Source organism: Phlebotomus papatasi, chromosome 3 (assembly GCF_024763615.1).
Source record: "Phlebotomus papatasi isolate M1 chromosome 3, Ppap_2.1, whole genome shotgun sequence".
Taxonomy (NCBI): Eukaryota; Metazoa; Arthropoda; class Insecta; order Diptera; family Psychodidae; genus Phlebotomus; species Phlebotomus papatasi.
In genome coordinates this window covers 32,660,873-32,682,507 of record NC_077224.1, presented here as the reverse complement: position 1 = coordinate 32,682,507, position 21,635 = coordinate 32,660,873, and the positions used below count along the sequence as shown (strand labels likewise).

Here is a 21,635-nt window from a genome sequence, read left to right as displayed (position 1 = left end):
CACTAGTAAAATTTTACACATTTTTTTACGTGGGTTCGCTGTCGTTAAAATAGAACAGGAGATTATGATGGGTCAAAGTTTACGAAATTCAAACTACTCAAGCTCTATTTGATCGAATTTGATAAATAGGGTGGCAAACGTGGCAAATGAAAGCTTCAGACGACTTTTAAGTATATTATTTGATCTTCGTGGGACCAAAGTAAGGGGCGCCACACAGTCGAAAAACCATAATTTTATATAGTACATAACCTCAATTATATCGTCACACGCTTAATCGATTTTGATGAAAATTTTTGAATTATGCCTGGCGCACAATAACTTTTGTTTGTAAATATGTTTTCAAAATTTTCTGTGAGAGTGAGCGAGATGGCTAGATCAAGCTTTCATTCACTCTCACTGAAATCTCAAAAATATGTTTACAAAACAAAAGTTATTGTGCGTTGGGCATTACAGACTCCAACTCTATTTTTAAATCGAATACGCATGCATTCCGAATGAGCTGGCGTTAAGAATCTTGCCCACAGTATGCTGATCTAGGCTTATCATGAGTTTTTATATATTTTTCAAAAATAAGATCTTGAACTAACCCCAGATTTATTTAAAAAAAAATATATTGTCATATAAGTTCAATTATCTTTCATTTTGTTCTCAAATGAAGAAATCCGAGTTTTATTTACTTAAAACATAACCTCTAAAAACCTAGAATTAACATAACCTTACATTTAAAGTAACTTTTAAAGCAAATTAGATTTAGTGATTTTTGAATAAATGTCTATCTTATGCATGCTTTACATTGAGAGCTAGTAAGACTTTCTCATTCAAAATTACCCTCATAACTTGCACTTGCACTTATTGTTAGTATTGTGTAATACGGTCCCATGCATACTTAAAATTGAGGTCTGTTGAAGCACAAATTTCATTGAAATGCAATTATATATAATATTAAATATATATGTTTGTGAATTAACTGACTGTACACCGTAATATCCAAGAATTTTCGGACCGGAAATTATTAGCAATTTATCTTCTTTGCACGAGAGGTGAGTCGTGCTAAAATGAAAGAGTATTCAGTAAAATGTATTTATTTGGCTTGTTTTTCGCAATGAATGTCTGTATTTACTCAAAAAGCGCATGTTAAGTGTTGCTTTTGGCAAAAAAAAGGCCGTCCATTCATGCTGTGTAAATTGTGGAAAATTGAATGAGCAAATTTTCATAAGAAAAAAATAACACTCTTCTTTTCAATTGACACACCAAATTTTTTTTCCTGAAGGTAGGCGATTGGTGAGTGAAAATGAGACAAAGATTGTTTTGGCTGTGGATATTTTTTTTTTAATTTTCGTTAACACGGGGGAATCCTAAAAGAGATCAATTGTTCGGGATCTTGAGACGAAGAAAAATCACAAGTAAAATTTAAGACTTTTCTCAGGCGACGCGTTGACAACAGCTGAACTGAAAATATCTCACAAGTGTGATGAGGGGGAGGAATATAAATTATGTAATGAGAGACATTTTTTTTATCTAACATTTCATTGTTGACAAGGAGTAGAGTATTTTTCTCACAATCTTCTAGGGATGATTTGTGAATTTTATATGCTTCGTTTTCCTCATCTTGCTCTTTTAGGTTAATGCTCCATTTTCATCGCATATATAGAGTTCCATAATTAAATTTTTTATATATTTTCACCATCCCCAACAGTTTTTCTCATCAATTTGTGATATTAGGAAATTGCGTGGTTCAGATGACATTTATCGATCGATGCGTCTTTCTAACGCCTTTTTATTCCTTGTTCGACGGGGTGGCTTTAAGGATGAGAAATTTAGGACAACGATATAAAGCAAATATTGTTCGAGAAAATCACGATAGATGCCTAACGATTGACTATCTATTGGTTAATTTATTTGACCGGAAAATAGTAGGGTGTGTTTGATGAATGTGAAAATGCGCGTGAAGAAGTGTGTGTCAAATTTCCCGCCGGAAAATTAAATGGGCAGGAAAAACACTGTGCGTAAGATCAATGCCAACGCCAGGGCCAGAGGGTGCGTCATAAATACAATGCAGCTCCTTTGTAATGTTAAATTCAGTAAATAATCTTAGAAAAGAAGAAAAGATCTGAGTTCATATTTTCACCTTATATAAACCTTTGCTGAACACCGCAAGTCGATATCTATCTTAGTTTGGGAGATAATAAGCTCAAAGAGCATTTGGTCAGTCCGGAAAGTTATTGAAATGCGGATTGTAATAGAATAGGTGAGATTGCTAAGAATCTTATCTAATATGATAGGATCAGTTTGTCAATTAATTACTCAAAAAATATATCAAAAGAATGTACATAGGATAAGTGCTCATAATTTAATATAGCTCTTAATTTTGGACACTTTGAGGATAAAATTGGACACTAGAAATAAATTGATTAAAATTATGGAATTTTCTTCGAATATTTGAAGAATAATGTGATCTTTCTAAATATTTGTTCCTTTTGGAAGATTTTGATTTTAACACTATATTCGTTAAATTTTGCCTAGGATTTGATTTAAAATTGCTTTGTTTTGAATCTTCTATGTGAGCAGTTGCTTACGAGAATTATGACAGCACTTTGTCTTTACTTCAGTTTTATTTAGCGCTGTGGTGAAGTCTCAACAATTTTTTCTGGATATTTTTAAGTGATATTATTAAATATTCATTGAATATTGTGTTGATTCACATTAATAGTGAATTGTTCATTTGACCTGGAGTGAGATTTGCCTTGTGAATTATATTTTCGTGTGAAAAACTAGCAATTTTCTCAGAAATTCATCTCTGAGGTAATACTTGTTATTTTGGACAGGTGTTTTTTTTTTCCTTCTCGTAATTTTGTAAAATTTTACCTTTTGTGATGACTAGGTTGTATAAAAACCTTAAAAAAAAGTCCCATAAAGGGCAGGGAATGTGCGAATCCGCGCGTATTTGGAATGCCGAAGTCAACTCACTTTATGGAAAGTTTCCAAGTTTCTTGTGACATTCTCATAAACAGGAAAAGGACTTGGGAGATAGGTTCTTGAAATGGAGAACAATGAGCATCCTATTGAGGCGGATTAGCTGTCTAAAATTACAAGCAAAGTGTCCAAAATTATAGTCAAATTCATCTTTACATATTTATTCATATTTAACGTATTAAGATTAATTTTAGAAAAAGCAAATACGATAAAGAGCTTGCCAAGTTTCTAAACAACACTTCTGAAAAAAACTGTATTAACAACTTCAATTTGTATTGAAACTATTCCATTTTAAACAGAGGACATTGAGATTGATGCTTAAAAGCAGCCTGTTCCAAATTATGAGCACTTCCCTTAAAATGTGATTTATTTCTAATCACAATTATTTTTTCTTTAAATTTGGAAATAAAGTTTCTGACGTTTATTGAATGAGAATACTTCCAGGGATCGTCAGTGAAACTTTATTTTACCTCAAGAAAAAATACAAATTTTCTGTCTCGAATTGCCGGCTTTCGGACTGAAGTTTTCTTGTAAGGTAACCAAAATCGAAGCCTTTAAATATGGCATTGTTCAATTTTTTTACGCTCAATGTATTTTGAAAAAAAAGAATCTCACACTTCTACAACGTAAAATTTGACATTAACAATATTCCAACGTACAAATAAAAAGGAAATAATGGAGAAAAATAAATCAATTATAATTACTTGACCAATTCAATTACCGATACTGATATAGCCGGATAAGAAATGTCAAGACTTTTCCAAAAATTCAAATTCAACGAAAGCGGTTGAAAAATAATCCCTGCAAAATACTTGTCCTTTAACCTGTTACAATAATTCAAAAAGGCGATTTTTGCGGTCATTCATAAGTATGTACGGACAAAATAAAATACACTACGAAACCGTCGAACTCGTGAATACTATGTTTTTTCAGGAATTTGACCTTTAATGGCTCCGGCACACCTTTTCGATCAAGAAAATTTCATGAAGTCGAAATTCGTATTCCTTTCTTTCTCACATGTTTTGCACATGACTATCTCATTCTTTCGCATATCAAATTCGATTGAGCTAAATTTAATTTGGAGTGATGTTTAAAAGAAGAAGAAGAGTACAAGAGAATGAGATAGACATATTCAAAGCATGTAAGAAAGAAAGGAATTCGAATTTCGACTTCATGAAATTTTCCTGATCTAAAAGGTGTGCCGGAGCCATAAAGAACTTTATTAGTGTAGGCAAATTATGCGAAAATATTTTTGGCATATATAGGGTAAGTGTGCCAAATTTCGGCATAGTTGCATGCAAGCGCCAAAGTCTCAAGTTTGAAATGTAATATCTTTAATAGAAATTGATTTTTTTTTCATTCCTTTTACTTAAGGAGTATTGCTTAGAAACTTGTAGAAAGTTTATCGTCTTCATTTACTTTAAAACCATTCTTAATACATTTTAAAATGAATAAAAATGTAGACATAGCTTTGGTGCCCTATATCGGCCACCTTCATTCTCATAGTTCCTTGCCCTTCGGGAATTCTTCCAATGTCTTTTTCACGTCATCTCGTTTGTCGAAGTTACATTTTTTGTTATTCTTTTGCATTGTATAATCTCTAGAGTATCTAAAAACTGAAAATTCACGGAAATTCGAGGAACAAAAAAGGTGGCCGGAATTGCATGCTGCCCGAAATTTGGCACACTTACCCTAATCACGAGCTAGAGCATACAGTAAACCTAATACTCATTACCACTGCTTATATATTGTTCTAACTAAAATCTGAAACAAGTAGGAAACACTGGTACAAATTTTGTACATCAATCAATGCAATGAACATCCCTTTATCATCAATGCCACTGAATTTTTCTATATTACAAAGAAATTCATCTAACAATTTAATCAGACAATTGTCGAGTATATGAAACACAAGACTAATTGTCGCTTCTAAGCATATTCTATCGCACTTCAAAAGTCTTCTATAATTGTCTCATTCTGGCGTCTTTGAAAAAAAAATCCCTCAAATCTCGCGTCACGCCGTAGTGACTTCAATGCGATTGTTTAGAATTCTCTCAGACCAATGTTGGCAAATGCCTTTGGCGGAGAGAGAGAAAATTTAAGAGGAGCAGCAGAAGCATTTGAATGAATCACCCTGTTGCTCCCACCAAAAACGCGCGCAACTTTTTCACTTTAGTGCGCGCTTTGCATGGTCTGAGACAGGTTTCGAGCGACCAAGTAAATTTTAGTTACTGTTTGGATACCAATTGTGCTGGACAGAGTCTCAGTTTGTTGGATTTCTTCCCGTTGTACCCCACCCAGTTTAGTTTTCTGAGGAGTTTGTGGCTTATTTTTTTTTGGCGAATCACTGTCTTTCTCCTGGTGTTGAAGCAGAAAAAAAAGAATATCAATTTACGTGGAAAGTTGTTGTTTTTTTTGTCAATTTCCGTGTTGTTATTTTTGTGCGGTGAATATTAACTTTCCTTTTGGGCTCAATCGATTGTTCTTTAGATTGCGCTTCTTTATCTTTGGAAAGGGTTAAAGATATTTGATCTACCTTTATTCCACGGAATTTTGGTAGACTACAAAAAAGAAGTATTAATAAAAAAAGAAACTTGGCGAAAACACGAACGACGCACCAGAAAAGGGGGACCAAGAACATTTAAAAAGGAGAGAACATGGCAAAATACGGATTCATATTTTTGGTGGTTCTTGTGGTGACTCTCAATGGAGGTAAGAATTTGTGAAGACACAAATGGTTTTGTATTTAACTTCTTGTTCATGGACGAAAATTTTTGCGCGCCCTAAATTTCTCACAGAGAGTAAAATTTCATAGCACGCAACATTTCCATATTATTATTTTCTTTGGCGCGAAACTCTGGGCTTTGGTGATTTTTTTTCTACTTTACTCTCTGGTCTTTTTAGAGATATTATAAACACAAAGGTTTTTTTTTTTTTGGTTTCAATGGAAAGATTTTAAAGAGACATTCGATGACGTTGTAGGTGTTTCATCATCGGCGCTCTGTAAATTTATGTTGTCTCTATGGATGATGTGATCGTCCAAGTTGTGTAGTTAAATTTAGAGAGATGAGAAGATCTTTTGGGTGTTTGCAAAATGTAAAATATGCTGTGTGACATGGAGTAAAAAAGCGCGGGACTGCCACAATCATCGTTATAAATAGGTGAAGAGTGTTTGAAGGCAACAAAACTCTTTCAAATAGCCCATGAAGACCTGCCTATTCCAAATGCATTTACTTATTTGCATAGTTATCATCACAAGTGTTGTGCTTTAGCACAATTTCTGCTACTACAGTTGCAACTTATCTCTTTTCAAAAAGCTCAATGTTTTATTTTGAAATTCTATGCAAACGCTATTCCTTTTAAACTGGGCTTTTAATGAAGCACGTTGCAATGTGTGGAGTAATTTTTTGGAATTCAAATGAGCAGAGTTTGTTGACAGACACAACTGTAAACATATGAGAAAATTTATTTTTCTCTTTCAACATGTATCATCAGTTGAGGAAACACGTATAGAAAAAAATCCATTGAAGTATTGCTGGACTTTTGATAATCTATTTGGTGAAATAATAATCATCGTTTTCATTAACAATTGTCGTATCTGTAATTATTTTTATTTTTGATTTTCCATTGTCTCTAAATTTATTTAATATGCTCTATTTAATTGTATTTCTCTTTAATGTTTTTTATTAATTCAGAATTCAGATAGCTTTCAAATGAATATTGTGAGTGCACCCTAAGAACAGGAATTTATTGAAGAATGTCGTAACTGATACGATATTTTGTAATTTATTGTCACAACTGCGCTCTTTCTTTACATAAAGTGAATAAAAGTACTTGATTTTTTTCCTTGTGGAGCAATACCTTGTATATAAACAAGAAAATTGAATAAGTTTAAAGAAATGTGTTATCAAAAGTAAGAGTAAAGTCTATAAGACTCCAATTATTTAATATTTGTCTTATACAGTGTAAAAGACGCTGAAATTCTGAATAATACTGAAGTAATTCACAAATAAAACCTCCTGACCCAATAGATTTTACATCGTAATTTGTCGTAACTGATATAATTTCCATACAAATGTGGATAACTTATTATAATGTCCAGCGCACAACTTTTTTTTGTTTATAAACATGTTTCCAAAATTTCCTATGAGAGAGAACGAGATGACTATAGATCTCTAATTCATTCACTCTCACTGAGATGTCAAAAATATGTTTACAAAACACAAGTTATTGTGTGCTGGGCATAAAGAATTGCAATTATATACGACAAAAGCATATTTTAATAATAATAATAATATAGATTTTTCTGTCTACTGGCCATCAGATTATTAATACTTCTATTGATATTCAAAACCCATAAAAGGCCATTTAAGTCTCACTTATTTGAATAAAACTAATGAAGGGAAGAAATTCTACTGAAAATTTGTCGAAATACAAATACGACAAGTGTCGATAAATCCGACAATATGTCAATTCTGCTTTAGGACATGTTACCACCTTATACAAGAGGAAAAGGAAAATAATAACAATTACCGTTCGTTAAAGAGTCCTCGTAAAGCGTAAAGTGAAAGTTCTACCAACAATTACTGTGGGCAGGAAAGGATAGAAATAATTGGAAATACTCCTTGGAATATATTTTTCCTCAATTTAGCAGTCATTAATATTCGTTCTTTCACATTTGCCTCCCCAATTCTCGTACACACCCTTCAAATATTTGATTAGATAATTTTTTTTGGGGAATCTATCAAGAGCTACACAAGGGCGATGACTTCAATCATGAACTGTAGAAAATAAAACTAATGGAAAAATTAGTGATGAGATTTATCCAAAATGAGATTCAACTGGTCAAGACAAATTTATTTAAGAATTACAATATGTAGGTGTATGAGTGTGAAGTTTCCTCTATAATATTCAAATTATCGAGAGAACATGATATCATCAATGATGACAAAGAATATAAATGATTAAATTTGTCGACGATAGGTCGAGGAATTGCGTAATATTAGGCTCAAAATTGGTTAATTTAAGTGGAAAAAATTCTTAAAACTTGTCTACTTCAAGCTGGTGGCTTTATTGGTATTGTTTGGTTTAGGTTGGAAGACCAAGTTTTTCTTGTTTACTTGAGTTAAACTCACTTGACCATGACCCTTTATTTTGGAGACTTTTTCTCTGAAGGCGGTTATTTTGTAAATTTTTGCAGACTTTATTGTGAGAAAGGTGATCCCAAGGACTTTGTGAAATTTCCAAATAACCTTTGAATTTTCTCTTATCTATAAATTGCACTTTTTAGACCTTGTTTAGAAGATTTTCATTATGCACAAGTTTATTTAGTATTTAAATATTTGTAACTCCAATATCAAGTTATACGATATTCAGAAAGAAAGCTTAATCGGGTTTCTGAAAATCTTTAATTTCTAAAGAACAAGCAAAGGCAGTTTATTTTAAGGTTACATATTTCTGGCTAGATTTGTCGTTCTAAGTTGAAAATTCCGCCAAATTTTAGCTTTTCGTATGAATTCGCTTTGTTAAACCTTGTTTAAATGAAGCTTATAACCCTGCAATAAAAAGCTAGAATGTTTGATAAATAATTTCAATCTTTATTTAAAGCTTTTAAATAAATTACTTTTGTTTGGAACTAACATAGTTCCTCTAAAAAAATAACCCAATTATCATTCTTTTTGAGCATAAAATAAATTAGAGGTTATGTTGAAAAATTGCGATCTTAAGAAACATAACCTAACCACAAATGTTGTAAAATCTTTACAAAAATAGACTTCGAACTGATTTTGTTATTTAATATAGACAGAATTTCGAAATTTTATGTTGTGTTTGTCTTTAGCTTAATCTAAAACATTAAAAGAATTTAAATCGAGCTTGATGAAACGAATTTGATGAATTTCTAACCTCTAAAATATAGCCTATTTTTTGTGGAATATTCTGATTAATCAATTCAAAAAATGCTTTAGAGGAAAAAATCACTTTTTCTTATTATTTTACATAGGATTTTATTACATTTAAAAATCAGTTAAATATTGTAACGAAAGCTTAACAAATTCGGACCATAAAAAAATGTCGCAAGATAAATTTTGCTAATTTCAAAAATCATCAAGTTTTCAAAATTCTTAGGTTAGAAAATTTAATGATTTCCAATCCAATGATATCCTATTTTTTGGGGTTATGCTTATCAGAATTTTATTTTTTAAATTAACCTCTTATATAGTTCAATTATATAATGAAACTAGGTTATTTGCATTTATGGACTATTTTTATTCAAATTTGTTAATTTTGAAGTGAATACACTGCCGTAACATAATCTTTTGCTTGCTATTTAACTTGATAACTTATGATTTTTTTCTTTATTTTGAATGTCATTGCGATAGATTTAAATAGCCCAAAAATTTAGTGAGAAAACCCAGCAAAAAGGAATTTTATAAATGAAATTGTTGAATAATATTTTTTTTTATTTTTTTTAATGTTTATTTTATTTTTTGATACATTTGTTGTGCGAAGTGCAATACACATTTTTAAGTAGCTATTTTTCTGTTAAAAAGTACATCAAAATTATTACAAATTCAGTTAAAATTATAATATTCAATTTTACAAGGCAAAAATTCTGTTACGAAGTAAGTCATTTAATAATGTTTTGAAATTTTTGTAAAATACCCAAAAATTCTACCAGTTGCAAAAGTTGAAGAAAAGTTTCGCACTTAAACTTGAATATGACCCCAATTATGCACCAAAGCCATTTATCATTTGTCTTGAAAGTGCGTTGAGACTTTCACATACATTCTTTCACACGTTTCACCATTGATCTTGGATTTTTCTTTTTTTCTTTTTCAAAAATTTTCATGAAACACTTCATCTACATGAAATGTCTTGTTCCGGAAAATGTGTATTTTCTATTAGAAAAAAAAATCTCATTGCAAATTAATCATTGAAGGGGAATCAATTTGAGATGCTCGAGATAGATTAATGTATCATTGAACACAGCTTAAATATTGAATAAACTTCTTTGAACGTGGAATTGTGGATAATGGTGCAAATTGAAAGATGATGGCTTGTGACAATATATTTGTGTGTATACATATTGGCAAAAGAAGTCGAGGAAAAAGTGGTTTTACGAATGAAACTGTTATGAGAGAATGTTTAATAAATAACATACTACTGGCTTGAAAATTGCAAAGTGTGTCTTTTGAAAGCGAAACTCCATGGATCACCTTTCTCAGATACTTTCCTTCATTCTGAATACTGCTTGAGTTCTGTCCAAGATGTATATATATTCAATTCACTGGTTCTTTTACATTTTGAATGTTTCTACCGTCTGAGAAAACCCGTTTCGCTTGAGAGATTCAACTTTGGACGCATTTTTAGTTTGATCATTTTGTGAGAATAGAAATACAAATGTAGTGTGAATTAGTAGTGGAAAATTTTATCCATTTTATACCACCACTCTATGTATCTCAAAATGATGAAAAGCTCATTTTGTGCTGAGGTAATGCTAAGAGAAAACCACTCCCATCACGATTTAAGTTTGTGTGATTTTTAGAGAGAGACATTGAAGTCCAAATAAATTGCTAATATGATTAGTTAGTTAGACTCTCAGTCACAGTAATAGTTTTTTTTTTAATCTATTCAGAATGAATGAAGACGATGCGCATGAGAAGTGAAGTTTACAAGTGTTAGATCAACAGTTTTCTCTTGAGAGAGAACAACATTCAATTGGCTTTGAGAATTACGTAAGATGATCATTTGATGGCCAAATATGCTACAGTGTATTGAATATAAATGATATCTAGAAATAATTAAACATTCTCCATATAGCAGCGTGCTCTAAGCCAATACAAATTTTCTAATAAATATTCCAAATCTCCCTATATTCCAATAAACTTAATATAAACTGTTTATCCAAAGTAATGTTGTCTTTTCTCGCGCTTTAAATCGCTAAACGCGCAAAACTATCAATATAAATAAAATATTTTCTCAATATAGGTCACACATGATTGTTTCTTCTAATGCTTCATGACTCTCTCTATTACGTTTCTTTTTTTCTCACTAATATGATGTAGCAGAAATTATTTTACTGGAGGAATTTTACTTCTTTTTCCGATATATATTAAATCGCAATTTTTCACACAATTTGAAGAAAAACAATGCTTTTATTAAGTTTCAGCTGCCATAACAATATATCACACTACAGATGTTTATATACCAGTTAAAAAAAAAAACCTTCGTGATGTCTTTCAAATAGACCGTAGAGCATTTGAGGCTATCATAAAGCAACAGAACATTTATTTATGTAATAATAGTGAATTATTGTTCTTAACCTTGAACTCACAAAGTGACCAAAAAGGCGTAGTTTTTTTTGTGAAACAGGGAGCAAAGAGTTTTGCTAATTAATACTACTGACGAGGGGTATGTTATATAAGAAGGAAGCTACGTGTGTTAATTTAATTATAGTTGTTCTAAACCTTTTTGAACCTGTCTGATATTTAGCACAAACATTGATCCGTGATATCTTAAGTAACAAAACCTAGTCTTCACTGAAAAGTTTAGTAACTGACGCATGGCCTTAGTCATACCAATCATACCTGCAATCCTTAAAAATAGTAACTCTAACTAAACATTTCTTAATCTTTTTCAAAGTTTATGTCAAGTTCGAATAATGGTGCTATTCCAGTGAAAAATGAGTAGGGAAGACTGGGGCAAAATTAGTCTGCAAATGAAATTTTTCATTACGTATAATTCACAAAAAAATATTGATATCAGGTTTATAAATATTTTAAAATTATGGTTTCCTCGATATTCCGTGTAAGACAAACTATAACATCCCAATATCTAATACCATGCATCACTGCTTTTGCCCCAGTCTCCTCTATGTTCAACTACCAAATGTATCAAACAGATACTGATAAGCCTGATAAGCGTTGACCAGAAATGATACGACTTCTTACTTTGAAATTTCTTAAAGAAAAAAGTTATAGGTACTGTGCATTTAAGGTCGTAGTTCTAAATTAGTACTAAATTTTAGAACTGTTCAAAACCATTTTCTTTAATACATTTGTTAATTTTTTAGTACACATAACCTCCATGATGCTTTTCAGAATTACCTTTCTCAACAATGGACGCACAATTGTTTGTTTTTTTTATTTATAATAAAACTACGTTTATGAATTAACTGGACACGTAGAACTAGGCCCTGCGCAAACTTGATGAAATATAATATATCAAAGAGATGTCGCAAAATTAAAATAATTTTTCATTATAAAAGTGGATTAAATATGTTTTTGCCTTTTGAACTTTATTGAGAATCTTTGAATATTTCGCAAACAATTTTCTGTTATGAAATTATCTTGTATTTAGTACATCAATGTACTAAGTGTTTATCTTTAGCTCCATTTATGTTTCCTTTTAAATTTTATCAATATTTCCCAGTGAAACACTTAACTATGAGGTTCACCAAAATTTTGCTAACACTTAGGAAATAGGAAAATAAACTTCAAAAATATTTTTTACTTTAATATTTGAGGATTTTTTTGTTTAGATTCTTTTCTTTCACAAAATCATCAATTTTCTCCAGTGTCCGCATAAAAACCTTTCTGATCTTGTGTGTTTCGCTTCAATCATCTCACGCTGAGTGTACCAAATTTGCCTCAATGACCTTCCCCTTGAATGTAACAATAATGACATAGACCAAATAGTCAACCCTCGCGGAAATTTTCTTTTATTCTTCATGAGATGAAGACATAAAAAAAAGTTGATCTCCACATTCAATGCGTGTCACACTTAAAGTAATGGATTAAGTTAAACCTTCTGTTGCAATTTTTAATGGCTTGTTAATTGCCCAATTCTTTTGTGTGTTTACAAAAGAGATCATCGGTCTGCAAAATGGTTATGCGTGTACGTGAATGTGATTTTGGGACAAGATTAAATTTATAATGCTCAATAGACCACGTGAATTGAATGAAGAATTTAGCAAATGACCAGCAGCGTAATGTTTGTAAAAAAAAAACTAACATTTTGACAAGAGAGAACGGCAGAAAACACAACTCTTGAATCACTCATTTGAGTCTAACATGCAATATGAGTTAATTCAAGGTTGTAAAGAGAGATAATTTTTCTCCATTTTTCTCAGAGGTGGAAAATGTGTGAGATGTGAGTCAGTACTGGATGAATAATTCTCAGGAAAATGCATCATCTACTATTTATTTAATATATACTGAAAAAATGTTACCTAACAGCAGTAATTTTAAGTGGAAGTTGTTCATTTTTTGCTCTTTCTCTATTTTTATAAATCACGCCTCTTGGGGAGGTGTTCCTCCTTGAATTTCCGTGTTAAATCCCACAATTGGAGATGTTTGCTCTAAGTTGGAAGAAAAATGTATTTAATTGTAGTTTTAATAGTGGGATTTTCTCAGAAACACTGTCTCCATGCGAACATTGCTTATGATAAACGGGATGAAACAGCTGGTGAAAGATTCACTGAAAAAATCTTCAAAAGAGATCCCTCCACCAGTCAAAAATAGGTTCACCATTATTCATTCTTTCGGGCGATGAGAGTAAAAAAAACCCATGTAATATTACCCAGAAAGATTCCACAGAGTAATTATTATTTTTTCCTTTTTCTTCTTAAGTTGACACAGATAAATATTGAATAAGATCACGCAATTTTTTTCAAAAGTATGTTTCCGTGTTTTCAATCTGCTGCATATGGAATATTTGGGGTGGAAAATTTCTTGGACTTGGACATGTTAATTTTTTAGGTACGCAATACCAAAAAAAAATACTGTTTGCATGTTATTACATCATATTCCGTCTAATGTGACTTTTTAGCGTATTTTACGCCCAAGAGATCTCACAGGTATGACAATGCGACAAAATACCATTGTTCATGCTATTTAATCAATCTCTCACATGTTCTGTGAATATTCATAGGCAAAGAGCTCTTCTTCCCCCTTTAAAAAAAATTACGATTTTTTATACAATACTAATAATATGACTGAGACCTTCGGCAAAGACAAGAAAATTGAATTTTTTAAAGGAGAATTTTTATTGTGTGGGAGACTTTATTGTAAAAATATGCTAGTGCAGAGGTCGACGGTGCTAAGGATATACTCCAAAAAGTTGCAACGACGCGTAGTAGTGCACAAACTGTATTATGTTAGTGCATCTAGTCGTGACGCGTAAAATTTGCAAGTCACTTGCACTTGAAACGAAATGTCAAGAACTAATGTATTAAATCCCTGTAGTAATTATTTACTGAACTATATTACTTCTCAGACTATCATTTATTATTCTTACACAAAATTACGTCATCAACATTTCCACATCACAAAAGAGGGTTTTCCTTATAAGACATATTTTCTTTATTTTTTAAAGAAATTTTAATCGATTGCAAAACATTTAGTAAGAAGTACATATTTATAGCAGCAAATTGTGTGAAAAACCTACAACATAAGTGGAAGGTCGTAATTAAGAGATAATTGAAAAATTAGAATTTCATATTTAACAATTGGCCTAATTAGATTTTAAAATATATCTGAATTGAGGTAAAGAGTTTTAATCAATTTAGAATTAACTTTGAGTTTTATTCACCAGTTTTTTCTGCGTTGTTTTTTTTCTTTCAAACTCTCGTGCTAAATAAAAATCAAAACAATGCTTCGTGGTTAGGAGAATAACGAGGCGAGGAGAAAATGAACTAGGCACACAAAAGCAAATGTGAATTAATAGCTGAAAAAATCCGTCATTTGTAAAGTTCTCTATAGAATTTGGCTGAGTGACTTCATGGGATGATAGTGAAGGTGATGGTTAAAATTTTGTGGAGTGGCCAACAGAGTCGGTTTATTCTTAATTTCTAAGCATTTTTATAGCTTATTTGATGTAATGGCTAAAACACATCTGTGTAGATAAATTTATCGGTTTAATAATAGATTTATACGATGAACTAATTCGTTCTTATTTTTTTCAAAGTCACACAATGGAAATATTTTAATTGATTTTGTCTAATTTATAGGTCAGATTTGGAGTTAAAATATCAAATAAATTGCACAAAATTTCCACACTATTTTAAAACGTCTGCAATTAGACAGTAAATATTTATCAATGCAAGATTGTGATGAAATTGGTTGATCTTTAAATGATATTTCTGGCACATTTTATGGAACAGCAGATGTCTTAAAAAAAAGGAACAGTTTAATGTGTTTGAAATAGGGTTAGCTTGAAAACCATAGTTTCTAGTATTAAAGAGGGAAACACATTTGCATATAGGATAAATATTTTTTTCAAAGGTAGGGGGAAGTGGGGCACCTTTGAAAGTGGGGTACTTTTGAAATTGGTATTTTTTTTACCTATTTTTAAATAAAATTGAGCCTTATCGTGATATAATTTAGCTGCACAAACAGATTAAAAGGCTAAATTACGTTATGGTATGGCTCAATTCCACTTAAACATGGGAGAAAAATTCCAATTTCAAAGGTGCCCCACTTCCCCCTATCTATTTAATCCTCTGTTTTGCCATTAAAATTTACGTGAAATTTAATTAAAAATAAAACAGATTTACCTAAAAATTAATTCCTAAATGCACATTTAAAATTTACAACAATTTTCTGATAAATTTCCTAAGCTCAGACTTCTATAAATTGTCGGAAATTTTCGTTAATGGCGTCTACACACTAAAGCAAGTTATGTCCATATTGAAAAGTTTTACCTACACACCCTAGGGAATTTACTTCAATAAAGACATAAATTTTTCTGGTGTGTAGGTGCCATAAGAATTGCTGTTTTTTAAAGAACATCTGTACCTACTGTAGGAGGACATCTCAAAATTCTGTTAAAAAACACAATTTTTGGCAAAAATTGCTCCCAAATGTGTAAAGATTTTATAGCCTATATACACTAGCGATTTATTTTGTTAATATTGAAATAAATTGCCTATGCTTGTGTTGGAAAAACTATCAAATATGAACGTAAATTTAACTAATATGTAGAAGCAATTTTTTTTTATTAATACCTATATATTTGCAAAGAATTTACGTCAAAATGGAGCATTTTGAAGTAAGCCGCTAGCGCAATATACATGTGTGCGTAAATCGCGTCAAAACGGTTCATTTTGACAAAAATAATTTTAAAGGCCATAAAATTCGTAAAGAACAATATTCCAACAACGTTATTTCTGAATTTTGTGAAAGCTCGTGGAAAACTTCAGCATGGCTTTAAATTCAAGTTCCTCGCTATCATTTTATTATCTATAAGATAGCGTACTACAAGGAAAATGTGTAAACTATTTTGAATCATATAATCTGACCCTTGGATTGTTTTGATTTTTTGCTTATAGAAACAGTTTCTATTTTTAAGCATTTAGCTTCATTTTTGCAGAAAAATATTATCACTGTCAAATTAAAAAGAGATTGCTAAAAATTTACTTTAAGGGGAAAACTTTTTTTATCCTAGCGAAGTCAAAGCTTTTTAGAACGATTGGCGCTTACAACTGTTCTCAATTTTTAATTCTCAAGCATGTGATATTCTGATTTAAAACAATTCATTAAAAAATATTTTTAAATTCAAAGTTTTTTAGTATAAACTTGAATTTAAAAATATTTTTTTTAATGATTTTTTATTAATACATCCTAAGCTTTTTAAGAGTTGAGAAATGAGAACAGATTCCAGCGCCACTCGTAAAAAGGACAAATGCCCTCGTATGTAAAAAAAAAATTCCACTCACAATGAAATCAGATTATTCAAAAATATAATTCAAAAAATAAATTTTTCCGGCTCACCTTATTTCTTTAATTCTCTTATAAGGTAAATAGTATTTTTCTTCATTTTTCTATATCAATGTTTGGTATAAAAATGAAACAAAACTAAATTTTTTTTGTGCGGTAAAAGGATTCTCCAAAAACAAAACATTCCCCCAATAGAATTCATTATATGCATCGCAAATTTCTGTACAAATAACAAAATATTACCCAGAACTTTCAAAAATAGGTGCAGGATTTCCTAAAGCTATTTTTTTGTATAGTATTTTTTAGTATTTAATACAATTTGTTTTTTTTTTTATTAGAGGTCCTCTAATAGGAGTTGCTTACATCGTAAGGCTCTCAGCGAACATATAAATTTCTGAATATGCCTTATCCCTAGATTATTACGGTGTTTCTTTATTAATCTTTTAAAATTCAAATATTTCAATAACATCTCTTGAACTGGGCGTGACCTAAAATCATTTTAGGGAGGAGCGTAATTAGGAAACGTCAATCCAAACCAATCCAAAGTGAAGGAATTTCAACAGTTACATTTTACAAAATATAGGACAAAAAGGGGTGGCAAAGCGTCCCAGGCTGTGCGAAGTGCTCGAACTCGTGACTCAGATACTATACCTGTAGGGGAATTCTGTAATTTTCGTGGCATTGTCACGCGTGAGTTCGAAGCCTGACAATGCCATTCGAGCTTTTTTTTGTCATATCATATGAGTTCGAAAATGCAATTCATTGATTTTTTAATGAAATCCTTTTACTTGATGACTTTATGAAAATACAGTACGTCTTTGTTGATTTGTTTAACAAAATTCATTGTCATTTGAATTGCCAGAAATCTCAAATATGTGACTTTTGACAATGCCACGTGAGCTGAAATGGCAATGTCACGGCTACAGAATCGCATTTTCGAACATGCTTTTCTAAGATTCGGACCCAATTTGTCATATGGCATTACCAGAGCGTTACAGAATTCCCCTCCTGAAAAATACTTTTACATTTACCGTTCATAAATCACTTAACATTGGTCAAAATGTCTTAAGAGTAGTACAATTGATTTTCCTAAAAAAGAATTTATATTTATTGGAACCAATTCAGTTTTTTCAGAAATCCTAAGACCTTTCAACGAGCCTGAGATGACTCCATGCGGTTGAGAAAAACTCTCTAGAGCCTTTTTTAAGCTTAAACCTTGAAAAAACCGTTATTAGGATTGATTCAACGGTATTTTCGTATATGGTCATATGTCCGCCTGGGTAAAAATGAAAAATATCGCACGGTGCGTTTTCGAGCAATTCCAAAAAAAACATGGTTTTGGATTTGGAGGAGAAGGGGAGGGCTGGGGAAAAATGAGGGATTGATGTGGGTCGAATTATGGGGGGTCCCACGAAGGTCTCAAGTCGCTATCTCTTACCGTTTGGCCTCTAGAAGTGACAAAAGCCGGACAGATCAGACGGATAGACACACAGACGAACAAACAGAGTGACGCCATTTTTTACTTAAATACTTAGGATAAGTGTGCCAAATTCCGACCAGCTTGCAATTCCGGCCACCTTTTTTGTTCCTCGAATTTCCATGATTTTTTTGTTTTTACATACTCTAGAGATTATACAATGCAAAAGAATAACAAAAATGTAGCTTTGACAAACGAGATGACGTGAAAAAGACATTTAAAGAATTCTCGAAGGGCAAGGAACTATGAGAATGAAGGTAACCGAAATAGTGCACCAAAGCTATGTCTAAATTTTTATTCATTTTAAAATGTATTAAGAATGATTTTAAAGTAAATAAAGACAATAAACTGTCTACAAGGTTCTAAGCAACACTCCTAAAGTAGAAGGAATGAAAAAAAAATTCTATTAAAGATATTACATTTCAAACTTGAGACTTTGGCGCTTGCATGCAACTATGCCGAAATTTGACACACTTACCCTAAATTTTTTAAATCCTTCATCTTTATGACAAAGTTTTATTTAGTGTTTGGATGATGTTTTAATTTTTAATTTACTTTTGTTCCTACATGCTTTTACACTTCTAAAATAGAAATAGAGCTATAAACTCAAATATAAAGAGGTTCATTATTATTTTTATTTGATCTTGTAAGACAATCCAACCTTGAAAATTAATCATCGTAACCTCATGAATTATAAAATTAAGTATTTTTCCTAAATGAATCTCCAATTAATTTAATAATTCAGCAAAAATTGCAAATATGATCGTCTATTTATTAGCTCAGTGTCACTCTTATTGAGCGATTGTTGATCATCACAGACTGATTTTTCCTTCCTTAGCTCTGGGGAATGTGCATAAGATTTAATAAATGAGCCATAAATCATGATTGGAAAATTGTTGCAGAAAATGCATCCAAGTCTCCGTGACTGAGAAACTCTTCTTTTTTAGAGTTAAAAGCGTCAAAGCTGGGAGTGTGCGAGTTCTGGAAAAAAAGTGGGGCTTTTGCTGGAGCTTTTTTAAGAAAAAAATGTTCTCTACTGTGGCTATTAGTGGGATTACATCACCTCACGGTTTTTTTTTTATTGTTGTAAAACCAGTTTCCATTCTGTTTTGTAGTTGTTTGTTGTATATATTAGGTGAGATTCTTAACAAAATCTCACCTACTATAATCCTAACAAAATTTCATGTCGTCCGATCGACCTCAAATTTGGCCAAAATGTGTTTCGCCACTTCCTGATTCCGAATATATATGTGGCTAAGTTACGTTCCCGGCCGGCCGGCCGGCCGGCCGCTCTTTGGAGCTTAATAGCTCCTAAACTAAAAAAGATATCGACTTGCGGTTTTCGGCAAAGGTTATATATCGGGTGAAAATTGCAACTTGGTGCATAGACCCCCCACCCCCCACCCCTCCTTCCGCCATTTTGAAGACCCCCCTTTTTTTGTTTTCTCAATAGCTCCGCCCCTATGGCATTCAGCGGACTCAAATTTTAGTATGTTATAGCTGGGCCTTAGAGCTTTCCATCAATACCAAACTTAAGGTCCCCCGACCCCCCTGACCCGAGCTATAAGGGTCCAAAAAAAATTTCTTAAAATGGCCATAACTCCGGTTCTAATCGTCAGAATTTAAAAAGTGAGGGCTTTTTGGAAAGCTCTCGTGAAATGCCACTTCCCCTTCTAACATCGCAAGTTCATAAAACCACCGCTAGGGGCGCTTTTTTTAAAAAGAAAATTTTTAAATCTTAAAAGTTAAATAACTCAAAAATTCCATTGTGCATCGGGCTGAAAATTTAGTATGTTGTAGCCGTTGATTATACCTATCAAACAAAAAAAACCTTAAGTCGATCCATAACCCCTGACCCGAGCTATAAGGGGTCAAAGTTCGAACATTGACCGGCCTCTATCTCCGGTTCTAATTAACATAGCGACCTAAATTTTACCTTTTTGGTTTCGTCTCGATGAGCACTTTCAGATGGAAGTTCAAAAAGTCACCACAGGTGGCGCTGTGATAGCGTCAAAATTCATCGAAATTCAAAGTCACTTTTCTCAAAAACGGCATTGTGCAAGTTAATGAAATTTTAGTATGTTGTAGTCCAGTCTAGGACGTTTCCAAAATGGTGCGTATGCGCGCTGTGGTTAAAACAGAACCGGAGATATGAGGGGTCAAAGTTCACAAAATTCAAAAAATCATATCTCCGGTTCTATGTGACCGATTTTGATGAATAAGGGCTTAAACGAAAGATCTCACCAAATGCTACAACTTTCTAGAATATTTGAACTTCGTGGGACCAACACCAGGGGCGCCACAGTCGAAAAACCAATTTCAATATCACATAACCTCAATTATCTCGACTGTCGCTAAACCGATTTTGATGATTACTTGGACACAATTGTAGAACACATTTGTCTCTACATTTCGTCCATACATCATTTTCCGCTCAGACTGCGCTATCACTCCGATTTTGCCGTTTAAGTGTGAAAAAAATGATTTTTCCCATAAAAACGCTTTGAAATCACTCAGATGCCAATTTGACTGCCTCTACTCCACCAAGACACTTAAAATAGGGTTTTAAATGGAAAGTCCCACAAAAGACAACAATTCTTTGATATAGTTGAAGTTCAACAAATGAGTACTTGGGGCACTCTGGATGAAAAAACAAGTTAAGAAACAAAAAACTCGCTTATCTTGGCTTCTGAGTAATCGATGAGATCATGTTCTATGGGAAAATTATAGAGTACATTCTGGTCTACATTTCACCCATATATTACTTTTGTGCCAGTTCATCCAAATCCTTTATATTTTGGTTTAAATACAAAATTTGTATAATTTCACGAATTTGATTCAAGATAACTGAATGGCGTCTCCCAACTTCAGCTCCAAATCGAATTTGCATGCACTCCGAGTTAGCTCACGTTAAGAATCTCACCTACATAAGCCGGTTAGGATTATCTGTCCCTTTTGTTTTCTTTGAGGCTTTTTTTTTTGTTATTAGGTGAGATTCTTAACAATCTCACCTACTATAATCCTAACAAAATTTCATGTCGTCCGATCGACCTCAAACTTGGCCAAAATGTGTTTCAGCACTTCCTGATCACGAATATATATGTGGCTATTTTACGTTCCCGGCCGGCCGGCTGGCCGGCCGGCCGGCCGGCCGGCCGGCCGCTCTTTGGAGCTCAATAGCTCCTAAACTAAAAAAGATATCGACTTGCGGTTTTCGGCAAAGGTTATATATCGGGTGAAAATTGCAACTTGGTGCATTGACCCCCCACCCCCCACCCCTCCTTCCGCCATTTTGAAGACCCCCCTTCTTTTGTTTTCTCAATAGCTCCGTCCCTATGGCATCGAGCGGGCTCAAATTTTAGTATGTTATAGCTGGGCCTTAGAGCTTTCCATCAATACCAAACTTAAGGTCCCCCGACCCCCCTGACCATAACTATAAGGGTCCAAAAAAAATTTCTTAAAATGGC

At 32.4% G+C, this 21,635-nt stretch overlaps 1 protein-coding gene across 1 annotated transcript in view; it reads left to right on the top strand.

Annotated features, from left to right (window-relative positions):
- The first annotated feature begins 5,138 nt into the window (after positions 1-5,138).
- Positions 5,139-21,635, top strand: part of LOC129805323 (uncharacterized) — a 28,733-nt gene continuing 12,236 nt past the window's right edge. The window contains exon 1 of the mRNA XM_055853161.1: positions 5,139-5,685. Within this exon, the coding sequence (XP_055709136.1) occupies positions 5,631-5,685 (55 nt within the window). The 5' untranslated portion in view covers positions 5,139-5,630. The remainder of the gene's footprint in view (positions 5,686-21,635) is intronic.